Source organism: Schistocerca gregaria, chromosome 7 (genome assembly GCF_023897955.1).
Source record: "Schistocerca gregaria isolate iqSchGreg1 chromosome 7, iqSchGreg1.2, whole genome shotgun sequence".
Lineage (NCBI taxonomy): Eukaryota > Metazoa > Arthropoda > Insecta > Orthoptera > Acrididae > Schistocerca > Schistocerca gregaria.
The window spans coordinates 205,269,429-205,285,543 of NC_064926.1; the positions used below are offsets into that span (position 1 = coordinate 205,269,429).

General features: G+C 39.6%; 1 protein-coding gene across 8 annotated transcripts in view; it reads right to left on the reverse strand.

The window, feature by feature from the left end:
- The window catches only part of LOC126281595 (mediator of RNA polymerase II transcription subunit 25), a 175,332-nt gene that overhangs the window by 82,645 nt on the left and 76,572 nt on the right, over window positions 1-16,115 (reverse strand). For all 8 annotated transcript variants that reach the window (XM_049980681.1, XM_049980688.1, XM_049980685.1 and 5 more), the window contains one exon: window positions 5,649-5,836. In XM_049980681.1, coding sequence (XP_049836638.1) covers window positions 5,649-5,836 — 188 coding nt within the window. The remainder of the gene's footprint in view (window positions 1-5,648; window positions 5,837-16,115) is intronic.

Sequence of the window (16,115 nt, forward strand, 5' to 3'; positions counted from 1 at the left end):
CCCCACCTATCTCACCCCTGCTCAGATGCCACAGCAGCAAGCGATAGATGCAACACAGCTAATGCAGATGTTGCAGTTTCAGACACAGCAAATATCCTCACTGCTAAATACGGTACAGCGGCTCCTTGTGAACCAAACTACTAATGCAGCACAAGCAACACCTATAGCAGCTCCAATTGCTATACCGCCTTTTTGCAAGTTTCATGAACAGGAAGAGGAATGGCTCGAGTGGTTGCAACAGTTTGAAGCCCATGTACTTGCTCACAACGTACCAGGTACAGTGAAATTGCGTTATTTATTGTCCACAGTAGGAAGTACAGTGTTCCGCCTCATTCAAAAACTCTTTCCTAACGACACTCTGAGTGGTCTTTCGTATGATCAGGTTGTGGATTCGCTAACTAACTATTATGACCAACAAGTGAATGTGGTAGTGGCTAGGTACCAATTCTTTAATTGCAAGGAACAGTCAGAACAAACTTATCGTGAGTGGGTAGCAGATTTGCAGTGTATGATGATGAGGAAATGCAAATTCAAATGTGCTTGGGGTGCTTTAAATTCAGATGTTATGTTGCGTGATGCGATTGTGTACAGTGTAACTGATGCCAAACTCCAAGAACAGATTTTGAAACAGTTTGATCCATCATTTCAGCGAGTAGTGTAAATACTAGATCAGTATGATTCAGATGCCCGGTCAGCCGACAGATTTGGGCAGCCAGCAATTTGTCGGGTTGAGTTGAACCTTGCTAGCGATTGACCCATTCAACAGTGGCAGTTTGTGTGTGCCACGCCTTGTAGACAATTTTCCACACCGCATAAGCAACTGGCTAAACAGATGGCTACACAGGCAAACAGAATTAAGTAATGCCCTCAGTGTTATTCATAGCACAAACACCAAGACTGCCCCTCCCGAAAGCACAGTGTTACCCTTGTGGCAAGAAAGGACATGTACAATCCGTCTGTTTGTAACAAAACAAACATATAAGAATTTGACTCACTCACAAAAACCCTAGTCACAAAGCTCATGTAATTAATGCAGTGTATTCAAAGTCCGCAAGAGGAATTAGCAAAACTAGCTAGTGAAGAGTTTCTTCATTGCTACACCAGTTCAACAAACTTTTTGTTCACTTGCATATTAGTGAAAAACACATGAAATTTCAGTTGGACGCAGTGTGTCTGTTAAATTGCTGAATCACAAAACATATGAACTGTTAGGCTCCCCACGTCTGTCTAAAACTAGCATGCACCTGACGCCTTATAATGGACAAGAGATTCCCATTCTCAGAAAATGTACTTTGCCTGTCATATATCGCTCGCATATGCGACCAGTGACTTTTACGGTGCTACAATTACACAATTGTGTGAGCATATTTGGTGTTCATTCATTTGATCTGTTTGGCTTTAACATTCAGGACAATGTGTTGTCAGAGTCTGCATTCCATTCAAAAGACAGCGTAGCTACCTCACTGCAAGAATTTCCTGAACTCTCTTCTGAAAGTTTGAGCAAGGCTAATACATTTGTTGCACATATTACAATGAAAGACAATGCTCAGTTGTCATTTTACCGGGCCAGAACTGTTCCGATTACATTACAGGGCAAAGTCGCTGCTGAACTTAAAGAATTGCAAGATAGCAGAGCTATTGCACTCATACAAGCTACTCAATGGGCAAGTCCACTGGTTTTGCTCTCCAAACCTTCAGGTCGCATTCACCTCTGTGTTGATTCTAAGTCCATGGCCAATTCACAACCAGTGTTTGATACTTATCCATTGCCACATCCAAAGGATCTCATGGATGGATTAGGTGCTAGTCATTACTTTCCAAAAATTGATTTGCGTGACACATATCTTTAAATACCACTAGATGAAGAATATCAAAAAGTGTGTGTAGTAAACACTCATTTGGCCTTGTTTAAAAATTTGTGTTTGCCTTTCGGCAGTGCTTCCGCACCCGCCATTTTCCAATGGTATTTTGAACAGTTGATGGTTCAAGTGCCAAACTGTTCAAACTATCTGGACAAGATTCTTGTAGCAGGTCATACACCTGAAGATCACATCACAAATTTGCATGCTTTATTTCACGTGTTATCTGACGCAGGACTATAGTGTAGACTGGAAAGTGTGAGTCTTTTAAACCTGAGTTACAGTATTTTGGTCATGTCATAAACAGTCAAGGTGTACATCCTCTTCAGTCACATTTGTTAGCCATATGAGATTTTCCAGTTCCTCGCAATGTCACAGAATTGCAGTCAGTTTTAGGGAAAATGAACTATTATATTTGGTTCATAGCGAATTCTGCACAAATCACAGCTTCATTGCATTGGTTGTGTCGCAAGAATGTCCCCATTGTTTGGACAGATGAGTACCAAGTAGCTTTCCAAAAACTTAAAGATGCATTTCTCAGTGATCGAAGTTTCGTTCACTTTGATCCTGACAAACCAGTTGTATTGCAAGTTGATGCTTCCTCTTACGGAACTGATGCAATGCTTTCACACAGAATTGGTGATAAAGACAGACCTATTACTTTTGCATCAAAGAGTTGTCCAAAGCTCAATGTGACTATTCACAAACTGAGACACAGGCATTGGCTATTGTGTATGGTGCCACCAAATTCTACCACTATTTGTATAGCAGAAAGTTCTATATAGTAAGGAATCACAAGCGACTGTAGCCCTAGTTTCATCTGACAAAGCCGGTTAATGTATGAACTGCCCAAAAATTGCAAAGATGGGCTTTGTTGTTGTTTCAATATCAGTAGAAGATTGTGTATTGTCTGACTGCTAAACATGGTAATGTGGACGCACTTTCACGTCTTCCAATTGACCCTGATACAGACTTGGACACTTCTGCTGCATCCTGTTGCCACATTGATGCTCAGGATTCTGAATTGCTTCAATCTTTTCGTTGAGCTATAGGAAAACTGCACAGGCTGATGTAGATTTGAACATTTTGCTAAATTAAATTTGCACATCTTGGCCTCATTCCTTGCATAGCATAAAGAACTCTGCAGTGCACCAATACTTTTGCATGTCAGCATGGCCTCACTACACAGCAAGGTGTGATTCTTGTTCAAAATGACAGTGGACAGTCACGTTTGTTGGTCCCATAAGCTTTGCAAAAGGAAGTGTTGCAGTTACATCACCAAAGGACACTTGGGATCGTTCGTACGAGACAGTTAGTGCGTTGACACTGTACTGGGCAGGGTATGGACACCCAAATAGATTAGATGACGTCAAAGTGTCACGCATGTGTGGAAAATCCATCCGCTCCACCACAAACATTCTCTGCTTAGCTTAAGTCACAATCACCATGACAATGTGTGCACATAGACTTGGCGGGACCTTTATGGAACACTTGTTGGTTGATTGTGGTTGTCTCGTATGGCAAGTTTCCTTTTGCTGTGCCAATGAACTCAAGAACGTCACATAGCACAATTCAGGTGTTGTCCTCTATTTTTTGCCTTGTAGGTTTACCTGAAGTCATTGCGTCCAACAACGGTCCTTAGTTCACGTCAAATGAAACAGAAACATTCTGTGAACGCAATGGCTACAGCATCTAACTAGTGGACCATTCCATCCACAGTCAAATGGCAAAATGGAATGTTTTGTTAGAACCTTCAAGCAGTAGACAGCCAAACACACCAGGAATCATGCTTTGCAATTGTTTCTCGCCTCCTATCATTTGCATCCACGAGATGGCCCATCACTGGTGAAATTGCTTCACGGCCGCCACCATCGGACACTGCTCCACCTGATACAACCTCTTCAGTATCCGGTGCCAAAGGAAGGCTGCAAGTATCACTTCGTACCACATGATATTGTGTTTTTCAGTGTTTTAAGTGGGGGCATATGGTAGGTGCAAGGCAAGATCCTTCATCAACTTTTCGCACGCATGTCTCTCATTTTGGGCCCCGACGAATTGCAGCGCTGACATCACAATCAAATTCATCACTGTCATACGCACGGTGATCCTTCTATATCTCTTCCCCCAGATTTGCGGATCCTGAGGACAGCACGGCCACGGCCGTGGAGACAGAGCCTTCACCTCCTCCACCTCCTCTCATCCACTGATGGAGCTGGACCCACCTACACCACAGCAGCCGACACCTTCAACATCTCGCTAATGGCCTTCTTTGTCTCACAAAGTTAAGTGTTGTAATAATTTCCTTTTGTAATAAACTCCATTAATACAATTTGCTTGAACTGTTGTCTAGCGATCCAAGAAAGCAGCTTTCCTAGGCACCCTACATTAGATGAGTGGGAAAAAACAACAGTATTACAGATGAATTAGCCTGTAAATGAAATTCAAGCAAAATCTTCATCTCAGATGAAAAACATTTGAGTTAACAACAATGGAAATTCCTGGATGGAGCAACATGTATGAGGTGGAATCCAAAATTTTTGGGACTGATGCTTCCATCTGGAAAGTATGAGTAGTAGATCTTTGCACCACTAGGTAGCGAGAACTGCATATCTGATGAGTCAGTATGCGGAGTGGCAATCAGCTGGGAGGACGTGTTGCACGTCCAAGGTGATTTCCATAATACTTTGTGTGTGGTGTGTGGCAATTTTATGATGGATCCGCAAACAGAACAGCGTGTGTGTATCAAATTCTGTGCGAATCTCGGGAAAAGAGGTACGGAGACCCTTTCAATGATTCAACAAGTGTTTGGGGGACAGAGCTTGAGCCATCCTAGTGGAAGAGCCCAGGCTCTACAAGATCCAAAAAAGCGAGACACGTGAAGAGCAAATTGAAGAGCATGATCATTGTTTTCTTTGATACCAAGGGAACTGCACACAAAGAATTCTTCCCATCCAACCAAACAGCGCCCTGTCACATGTCCTTGCTCACCAGGACCTTTTTGGCAAAAAGCAACATAATGGTTGTATCCCACCCACCATACTCGCCAGATTTGGCACCTTGCGACTTGACGCTATTCCCAAAACTGAAACTCAAGTTGAAAGGCCGTCGGTTCGACACTCTAGAGAGGATTCGAGAAGCATCGCTGGCGGTGATAAACACCCTCCAAGAACAGAACTCCCAGAAAACGTTCAACCAGTGGCAGAATCACTGGGACCGGTGTCTACGAGCAGATGGGAATTACTTTGAGGGTGATGGTGATCATGAGTCCAAAGGTAAGGTTTTCAATAGCAGGCAGTACCAGTCCCGAAAATTTTGGATAGCACCCCGTGTATTAAGGGAATAGCAACCACTCACCTACAGTGGAACACTGTTTGGAGCATGGTAACACATAACAGAAAACAGCATTCACACTTGGTTGTGAAGGACCAGATGGGTGAGGGTCAGAAGCTGGTGGAATTTGAGAAGGTAAAGGTCCTTGTGGTAGGATGGGTGACAACTTGAGATGCCAATTTTAATCCTAAGCCCATTAGGGGGGATACCATATGCCACACAGGATTTTAGAAAGAGGATGTGAGATTGGAATTCTGCAAGAACAAAGGAAAGTTTGTGGAATTGGTAAAGGTAGAATGAGCAGGTATTCATGGTTGGATGGTCATGGGACACGAAGACTAACTTGATGTTTTCTGTTATTTTACTGTGCTCCACCTATCAATCTGCTTTAAACATTTCAGTTTTACACACATATTAACACACACATACACATTTTATTTTGTGGAAAATGCAACTCACAAGTCTGGTTCACCTTCCTTTGGATTTGTTGAAACTTGACATGGTACATGTCTTGTTAATTTCTGAGGATCGTTGGGATTTTTTGTCTTCTCTATCCATTCTAGCACACCTTGCCAGATGGTCTGGCGTTCACGCAGAGGCTGTTGTTGTTGCTGCTGCGATTGCTGTTGCTGCACAGGAACCATCTCCTGTTATCAAACAAGTTATCAGTTTGAATTACCTCATGTTTAACAAAACTTCCATTGTCCTGCAAAGTTTAAACACATTTTCACCACATAGGTACACTGCAAAATATATGGTGTCATAATTATTTTATTTATCATACATGTTCAATGCAAAACCAATTGTGGTGTGTGGCAAACAGATGCAGCAAGTAAAGCAACAACTGTCAAAACACCAGCCAAGAAACAAATAAACAAGTGGGGCTAGAGGTGGTGCATAGTGAATGAGCACTTGGCGGGCTGCACAATGGTGTAGAGGATAGTGCTTACTGCACTGCAGACAGTTATTTGAGTTGGAATTTGACATCTGCATATAAAGCTGGACACTCTGGGAGGAACAGGTGGGGTTCTGTAAATATGGTCTACAAAAACGCTATCAACTAATAACTGTCAGTTGGTGGAGCTTGTGAATGGCTGGCAAATGTATCCAATGAGAATTAAATTACACGTGAGCTATTAATCCTACAAAAAATATAAATTTACATTTTTATTTTTATATTGTCAACACTTCACAACAATATGTACAACAAAGATTTGCAAAGTTATGGAGAATTAACCAAACAGATAATTATACTAATCAATAAAACTTTGAAAAGCTTTAGTACATAGCTCCAGCAACACAAACTATGTCAAACAGTACCATTAACATCTACATCTGAAATACGAGTATCTTTGCATTTTATTAATCAGTACTGACACTACAGTGTGGAGTAAACATAAGGAAAACGAAAATTCACCCAGACGTGTGCATGTAGTAAATAACAGAATGATTTAAACACAGGCATTATCGGTAAATATGCACTTAAGGTGTTGGCCCCTTTCCCGCAGTATGCTGCACTGTTTCACTCACAGCAATTTAAGCTGTTCTATTGTGTTTGTACCCAACAAAAAACTATATATCATTGCTGCTAATTTCACTCTCTACAATTTAAGTTTCACCATTAGGATGCAACCTAACCAAAAACTCAGAAATCATGACATATTCGGAGTAATAGCTACATATGTTCCACGACCAACAAACTGAATATGGTGCTGCGACTGATGGTAGTCAATGAGAATATACATTCACAAATAAAGTCAGCTTGTACTTAGATCTATTAAGTTATAACTGAACCACATCACTGGATTTCCAGTGACATAAGAAACACAAGTACATTATTGAGAGTATTCCTGTACATCAATGTATTACGACAATCGTATTTTCATGTTAAGAATTGTTTGCTTCGCCAACTCACAATCAACTTGTCAATTCCAAACTAACCTAGGCTACAGGTCATTCTGTCAGTACATTGTTGTCATCCATCTACACTCATTTGCTTCACCAACTGATAACCAAACTATCAAATTCCAGCCTAATCTAGGCCTCAGACTACACTAGGTGATAATCATGATTTTAAGCTGTGGTATAAAAAATGTCACGGTAATCACAATCTCAGAAACCATAACATTTGTGAAGAATGCATTATTGTTAGTTTCAACACACTGACATAAAGAGTACTACTGTAATTACAAAAAATGAAATGAAACAAAGCACAAAGCCTTCTTCTGGGTTACAAATTCTCTCAACTGCTTCCATAAATGTAATAAACAAATCTTTCTCATCACACCACACCCTCCTCCGCATATACATAAACAAATATGCATCATAAATGTTCTTGTATTAATGGCCCCACAAAAATAATGTTTGATTGAGGAACATGTACCCTCTGTGCTGTTCGTATGTGCATCAGTTATTGGATCTTTAAAATGCTTTCTGCTATTCACCAACAAATGTATGAATCCTTCATCCAATTAGTAGTCAGAAATTACAATTTTTCCCCACAAGCACATACTTTTTCAGCACATTTAAAAACACACATTTGTTTCTTTTGCAAACAACTTTGAAAACACACTTCTTGCTTTCTCTTTCAACTCCATCAAACCCCAATCTACCGGCAAACATTTTAACTCTAAATCTTTCATTTCCTGAACATTGATTCATCAATTTCTGCAATTGGTCCCTAACCTCCAAGTCAGTCATCACTTCTAATGCAATCCAACACATATACTTCTGACAAAAATGGCACCTGTCAACGACAGTGTTTGAATAATGTAACTCTTCACAAATAAAAAGTTAGTAAACTTCTTCAGCCATAAGAAAATTATTTTTAAAATATCTGCCATCTTCAGGCTGCTCCTTGCACACCAATTCCTCTGCTGTATGATGCAGCAACAAATACGTGATCCTTCTTCTCGGCAACACTTCTGGCAAACCATCACTTTGATCTTTTGTTGGAACCAACTCCTAGTGCTGAGAATATTTATTACAAAATTTTTCCCTAGCAATAAGACTTTGCTCAAAACACCATTCTACAACTTCCCTCCAAATTAAGGCAGCTCCATTGAAATATGAAACAATCTGATCAAAACTTCTGTGTTTTGAAAACAAAACCTAATGAATTCGCATATTCCGTCAAAAGAACACACTAGATTTAGCGATTCCTATTGGTTGCTTCATACCATCACCCAACTGGTTGACACCAGCCTCAAGCAACAGACCACAACAGCACATAATGCAAGGGCCACTGACACAGTAAGTGCACTTCAGCCCACATTATCTACCTTTCTACAAACACAGACTGTACATATAAGATTGATTTCATGGTAAAATTTGCATTTAATTGAACTAGTTATTAATAAAACTGACTCTACTTCAAAGGCATTGTGAAATATGTATATTTTGATAGTGTAATGGAAAGTGGATAAAAAGTTCCTTCAAAAAGAAACGCTGTTAATCAGTGGGATAATATTTAGATGTCTGCCTTGTTTGGTACATTTTTGATATATTAAAAACAAAGATTCCAAGACTTACCAAGCGGGAAAGCGCCGGCAGACAGGCACATGAACAAAACACACAAACACACACACAGAATTACGAGCTTTCGCAACTGGCAGTTGCTTCGTCAGGAAAGAGGGAAGGAGAGGGAAAAATGAAAGGATGTGGGTTTTAAGGGAGAGGGTAAGGAGTCATTCCAATCCCGGGAGCGGAAAGACTTCCCTTAGGGGAAAAAAAGGACAGGTGTACACTCGCACACACACACACACATATCCATCCTGTGTATGTGCGGATGGATATGTGTGTGTGTGTGTGCGAGTGTACACCTGTCCTTTTTTTCCCCTAAGGGAAGTCTTTCCGCTCCCGGGATTGGAATGACTCCTTACCCTCTCCCTTAAAACCCACATCCTTTCATTTTTCCCTCTCCTTCCCTCTTTCCTGACGAAGCAACTGCCAGTTGCGAAAGCTCGTAATTCTGTGTGTGTGTTTGTGTGTTTTGTTCATGTGCCTGTCTGCCGGCGCTTTCCCGCTTGGTAAGTCTTGGAATTTTTGATATATTGATAGATTTAAGATTTTACTGATTAAAATAGAACCAGTAGATGTAGAACCAATTGTAAGATCTCAAAATGCCAAAAGTGAAAAGACAGGATAAAAAAGAAAAACCTGTTATGATAAGCTTAATGCAGTGATTACTGGTTGCAGCAACAGTTAGCTAGGGAAGAGGTGTGCAAATTTAAGGCAGCATGTGCTGCACCTTGTGGCCTTATCTTGTTTCTGGTCTTGGATGAGCACACACTGTGGCAGCAGAGGCTTTTGCTTTAGGACTCAGTACGTAGGTATTGTACAAATGATCTAATTTTGGCAGACGGGGGGAAAATTCATTGCACCTTATGCCTCTTCAGCCTACAGAACCAACAGTCTCTTATGGCTCCTCTGTCTCTGACTATTTGTGTCATCATGGCTAATCATTACACAATGGAGAGCACACAAAAAATTGTGGCAAAGTAATCACTCATCTGAAGCTGATTGACGCATGGTGTATACACATTTACAACAGATAATTTCACTGGTTCTGTTATTTTCCTTAAAGGAATAACACAAACAGGTTATACACCAGTACTCATAAACTGAGGAAAATTACTACAAAAAATAACTTCCAAAATCTTAAAGCAACTAAATTAAAGTCAAATATATTGCTACATCTATATCAACATTTGTACTTTACAATAAACAGTATGGTGTATGGTAGAGCACACATACTGAATCAGAATCATTGTACTCCTTCTTATTCCATTAACAGTTGGTACACAGGAAAGAAGATCATTAGACCCTTCTGCAAGAGCCTGAATTTTGCTAATCTTATCACTGAGCTCTTTACATGAGCTATATGTTGGAGGAAGTAGTATATTTATTGTCTCATTTCTGAATGAGGGCTCTCAGAATTTTATGAATAAGGCTCTCTTCAACACACAATGTCTTTCTTGTAACAACTCCCACTGTTGTTTGTTGAGCATTTATGTGACACTAACTACACAAACCTGTAACGACAACTACACTGCTTTCCTTTGAAGTCTTCCCACCTCTTTCGTAAATAGAACTTGTTAACTTCCCAGAACAGAACACAGTACTCCAGAATATGTTGAACAAGGATTTTGTAAGTGACTACTTCCATACATAATTTACACTACCTTACGGTTCTTCGAATAAATCTGAGTCTAGCATCTATCTTCTAAATGGCAAGATTTAGATGGCCATGTTACCTTTAATTGTTCCGAAGACAAACTTGTACTAGTATCAGGAGTACTGACTGGTTCATTACAAATTTTCATTTAGCTGTGTATTGGTCTTATCACTTGTTGTTACGACTCAGTTCATGTAGTAATTTTTTATGTGTGGTTTATCTGTTAATTCGTTCATACTTTACAGAAATAAATTTTACAGAATTTACTAATGAATATGATTCTATCACATCGAAGTCAGTTTTTGGACAGTTTATTTTTTTTCTTTTTTTTAGTTGTAAACTTTCTGTAACTGACAGTGTTACTTTAAATTTGAAGAATCAATGGTAGACATGATGGAAAGAAGAAAGTTAGACCTATTGGGGTTAGCTGAAACGAAATGGAAAGGAGAAGGAAGGAAAGAACTGAGGAAAGGCTATCAACTTTACTGGGGTGGAAATGAAGAGGGAAGGAGAAATGGAGTGGGAATAGTAGTAAGAGATGGGCTAAAAGAGGAAGTGAAGAGAATAAGTGATAGGATGATGAAGATCAAAATATCACTCAAGGGGATGACCATAGAGGCAACACAAGTGTATGCGCCGCAGATGGGTTGCACTTCTGAGGAGAAGCAAGAGTTTGAAGAGGAAATGCAGAAGCAGATGGGAAGGAAGAATGTGATAGTAATGAGGGATTTTAACGTACACGTTGGAAGAGAAAGACAAGGTTGCAAAAGTGCACTTTTATCAGAGGGTTGGAGCTGTCGAAATGAGGAAGGCGAAAGACTATTGGAGTTCTGTCAAAGGAATAGCTTGCTGGTTGGGAACTCTTGGTTCAAGAAAAGAGAGAGCCACAAGATCACCTGGTGCAGTCAAGACTTAAAAATAAAGTTGATAGTTGACTGCTTTCTGTACAGTAGTGAGATGAATAGGAACATCATTGACATTAAGGTAATACCATCAGAGGCCTTGGATAGTGACCACTGTTAGCTGATAATGAACATGATAGGGACTAAGGATAATAAAGGGACAGAAAATCAGGAAAGATGTGTAAGGGTATGGAAGTTGAAGCAGGAAGAAAGCAGGCTACAGAACCTACAAGTAGTGAAGGAAAGCATCCCAAAGGATTAACCAAAAATGGTAGAAGAGGAATGGAGCAGATTCAAGGGAACATTAGAGAGTGCGGCAGGAGCAGAAGAGAACAGTAGAGACAAAAGAAGAGTATCAAGCAAAAAGAAAGAAGCAATAAGCGTGGCGGCAGAGGAGATAAGAAAGTGGTTGGAACAGTGGACCAGAATGATGGAGGAGGATAGTGAAGGTTAAAAAAAAAAAAAGGGTGTTATGTGGGATGATTAAAAGTAAGAGGAAGAACGGTACGACAAATTATGCCTGAATGATGAACAAAAGTGGCCAAGACGTAGAGAATAAGGAGGAATTTGAGAATACTTGTAAGGAGTGTTTTGGAGAAATCCTGAATCAGAATGGAGACCTAGATGAAGAGGAACAAGCCAAGGAGAAAAAAAAGAGGAGGAACAACAAATAGGGAAAGATCTTACATGGGGAGAAGTGGAACAGGCATTGGGCAAGATGAAGGGAGGGAAGTCACCACGTCTAGATGAGCTACATGAAGAGATGGTAAGAGCAGCAGGAGAGCTGGAGAGACAATAGCTATATTGAGTAATGAAAATTGTGTGGAGACAGATGATGATCCCAGAAGACAGGAAGAAGGGAATAAATGTCCCAATCTTTAAGAAGGAAAACAGAAAAGAGTGCAAGAACTATCAGGGAATAACACTGATAAGTCATTGTGCAAAGACTTTTGAGAAAATTTTGAAAGCATGAATTTGGGAGAAATTAGGAGGGAGATTGAGAGAAGAGCAACATGGCTTCAGTATAGGAAGGTCCACGGTGGATCTAATTTTTGCCGTAAGACAACTGCAGAAACAGCATTATGAATATGGAATAGATCTACTAATGATCTCCCTGGATATTGAAAAAGTGTATGATAGTGTATGTAGAAGCAAAGTGTGGAAAGCCCTGGAGACCAGAAGAGCAGCAAAACAGACTATTTGGAGGATAAGGGAAATGTACCATGGAAGTGTGAACTGTGTGAAAGTGGGAGGAGAGAGATCAGCTTGAACTAAACAGAAGAATGGCTTGAGGCAGGGAAGTGCAGTTTCATCATTGCAATTTCATCATTACTCTTCATTGCAGGGATGGATGATAGAATGAGTACAGTAGCACAAGTAATTGGTGAAGGAAAGATAAAAGCTATGGTGTTTGCAAGTGATCTGATGATCTGGGGGAATATGGAGGAGGAAGTACAAGAGCAGTTGGAAGTATGGGAACAAACAGTACAAGAATATGATATGAAATTTAGTGCAAGTAAGAGTGAGATGATTAGCACAACAAGAACAATGGAGAGAGGAAGAACTGGAATAACAATTTGTGGGGAACAACTGAGGAGAGTGGAGAGTTTCAAGTGCCTAGGACGTCTGATACAGGAAGATGGAAAAAAAAAACAACAGAGAAATAAACGAGCAGGGGAGGAAAGCAGAAGCATTTCAGAAAAGAGTCAGAAGCCTGATATGGAGTAAGGATGTACCCCAAATCAGTAAAAACGTTATATACTGGTCATATTATGTCCCGATCCTGACATATGCATCCGAAATCTGGGTTGTGAAAGAAATAGAGAAAAGCAAAGTACAAGCTAGTGAGATGAAATTCTTGAAGAGCGGTTTTGGAGTGACAAAGACAGGCACGTTAAGAAATGAGGGGATCAGAGAGTTAATTAAGATGGAACCATTACAGAAGTAGATAGAGAAATCAAGGCTGAGATGGTATGGGCATGTTAAGCGAATGGAAGAGAAGAGGATACCTAGGAGGATACACAAGATGAAACGAAGGAAAGAGACCAAGAGGAAGACCGAGAGACAGATGGTGGAAAGGAGTGGAGGAAAGTGTCCAGTCGAAAGTAGAAGACTGGACCAAGTTGAAGACAGAGAGATGGTGGAACAGAGAAGACGATGGAGAGGCTTATGTTCCAAACAGACCCGGCTGCCAGAGGCTGGAAATTGTCCAAGATGATGATGATGATGAATATCAATTATTTTCATTGTAAAATTAATAGTAATCATATTTAAATTCAAAATAAGAATCTGTAAATAAATTATGTTATAGATAGATAATGCAAAATGTTCTTTTTATATTTTGAAACTTATCACCTTTCCCAATCCATCGTTTGCAAATTTGGTACTGAAGTATGCTGTAAGGGAGTCTGTCAAAAGTGGGAGTCAGCTGAAGAATTATCATGACTGACCTAAACTACGGTTGCAACAAGAGACAGGGTCAGTTCAAGAACATTTTTTCACACAAGCAACAAGTCATATCTCCACCCCCTCCCCCCCTCCCCTGCCAAACATCTCCCACCCCTCAGATATTAACTGCCTCTCCTTGGGTTCTTGGAAAGACCTTTACAAATAAATCTGAATCTAGTGATTGTGGAAATCTTTTCTTTTCTTTTCTTTTCAATTAACAACTACATAAACATTCCTCTGTAACAGAAATAAATTTTCTGTGTCTTATTTCAGTACTAAATATTAAAAGAAGAAACAACTCAATTTAATTTAAGGTAATTATTGAAATTTTTAAACGTTTTATGTGAAAGGAGAAAGAGCTATTCCTATTATACTGTTCAAGCTTCAATAACAATGATCTTGAAAAAATGAACATATAACATTTCTGTTATTTTTTAGTTAGGTAATGGAAATTTTCAATTTTTTAATTTACAAGTTACTTCACTTTTCATCGGAAAAAATCGGGACCAAAAAAAAAAATTGTCTAATTTCATATTGATGAAGTGCATCTAGGGTTCATAATGGCTCACTAGATGTAATCTTATGTCAGCAGAAAACTGTGGCTGTTCACCATCATGCTTCTACCACACTCTCAAAATATGTGCAAGATAAGGAAGACCTAGGGCAAAATTTGGTCACAATTACATTAAGACTTAATCAAAAAGTGTACATTTCACATTCATTCATACTAAGACAGTATTTGACATAAAATTAATGGCAGTTCATAACAACACTTTGCAAGTATCTTGTCTGCTTGCTTGTGGATCCATGTTTACGAAAAATTTTAGCTTCTACTATTGTATACTCTCAACCTATGTCAAATTTTGCTACTAATTGTGATACGTCCTGTACAAAAATACTGCCCTTGTGCTTGGTGTCCCTCTGGTGCCCCAAGTGGCTGTTTGTGTTGCTTGTGCCTTAAAAAGGCCTTGGGAAGAATCTATTATGATGATAAAAATAAATGTTATATTTTATGTGAAATCAAAGTGGTGAAATTCTTCATTTATTTCTACAAGTACTGAAACAACTAAAAGTATCTGAATCAAATACAAAGCCTGTGTCCTTGACGAAGCTGTTAAAGAACCGACTACAAGGAACCAGATAAGTGAAACTTCAGTTATACTGCTTTTTCTCAAGTATTCCTTAGAATGTGTGAAATATTCATTTCACTGGATTACAGTGAAGTTGGAATTGCGTAATCCAGTGATATCAATTTTTTTGCATCTACTTAAGCATAGCAGGTGTTACATTTGCTTCTGGTTACACCTCTCCAATAAAAACAACATCCTACATTCTACTCACTAGAAAGTCTCCAATTGAATTTCATATCTGATTCAAAAGATTGCATACATATGTTTCATTTAATAGGTGATGATTTGGAACTGTATTGAAGGATTTCTGGAACTGAAGAAACCTGACATCCGTCAATTTTCCACTACCTCCTGTCAGCTGAATCTCATGAATGAACAGAGCAAGCTGGGCTTCACATTGTCACTGCTCGTGGAAACTATAGTGATTTTTACATAGTTGTTCAGTGCGCTCCACAAAACTACTACATAAAAACATGAGATGTTATGCATTTTTTAATCATTTGTACTTAACAAACAATTGCACATTTTGGTACAGGATAGCAGTTGGTGTGACAACAAGATAAAATAGCCCGAACAATCAACATTATTGAATGGTGTCAAAGGGTAATTTGCTAAGGAGGGTCATCAAAGGAAGAGAGCTAAGTCAAACAGAGGTGGCCACTTAATGAAAATTCATTCTGTGACACACACACTTGGAAGAATAGATGTCTATTTCTCACTGCCCTTCATACAAAGGAGCATTAGCAATGGATATACTACTATTTACACAGAATATATCAACGTAAGAACATTCTCTTCACAGGTGAGTCCCAGTTTAACTTGCATAGTCATTGTCAATATGTTTTGTTTAGAAAACAGCTGGAAGTCATTATCATCCACCTAGTATCCATAACAGTGGTATCTTCAGTCGAGGTAGTGCTTTTTATGTTTTCAAGTAGAATATCTTTACATCTACACATTAACTGAGTGTTTCCATGGGAAACTGTGATTCCATGGATCAGTAGAAATACTGTCCGCCCCCGGTAGCTGAGTGATCAGTGTGACAGAATGTCAATTCTCTGAGTCCGAGTTCGATTCCTCGCTGAATCGGAGATTTTCTCCACTCAGGGATTGGGTGTTGTGCTGTCCTAATCATCATCATTTCATCCCCATCGACACGCAAGTCGCCGAAGTGGCGTCAAATCGAAAACTTGCACCCGGCGAACGGTCTAGCCGATGGGAGGCCCTAGTCACATGACATTTAGTAGAAATTCTGTCACTGATAACTATG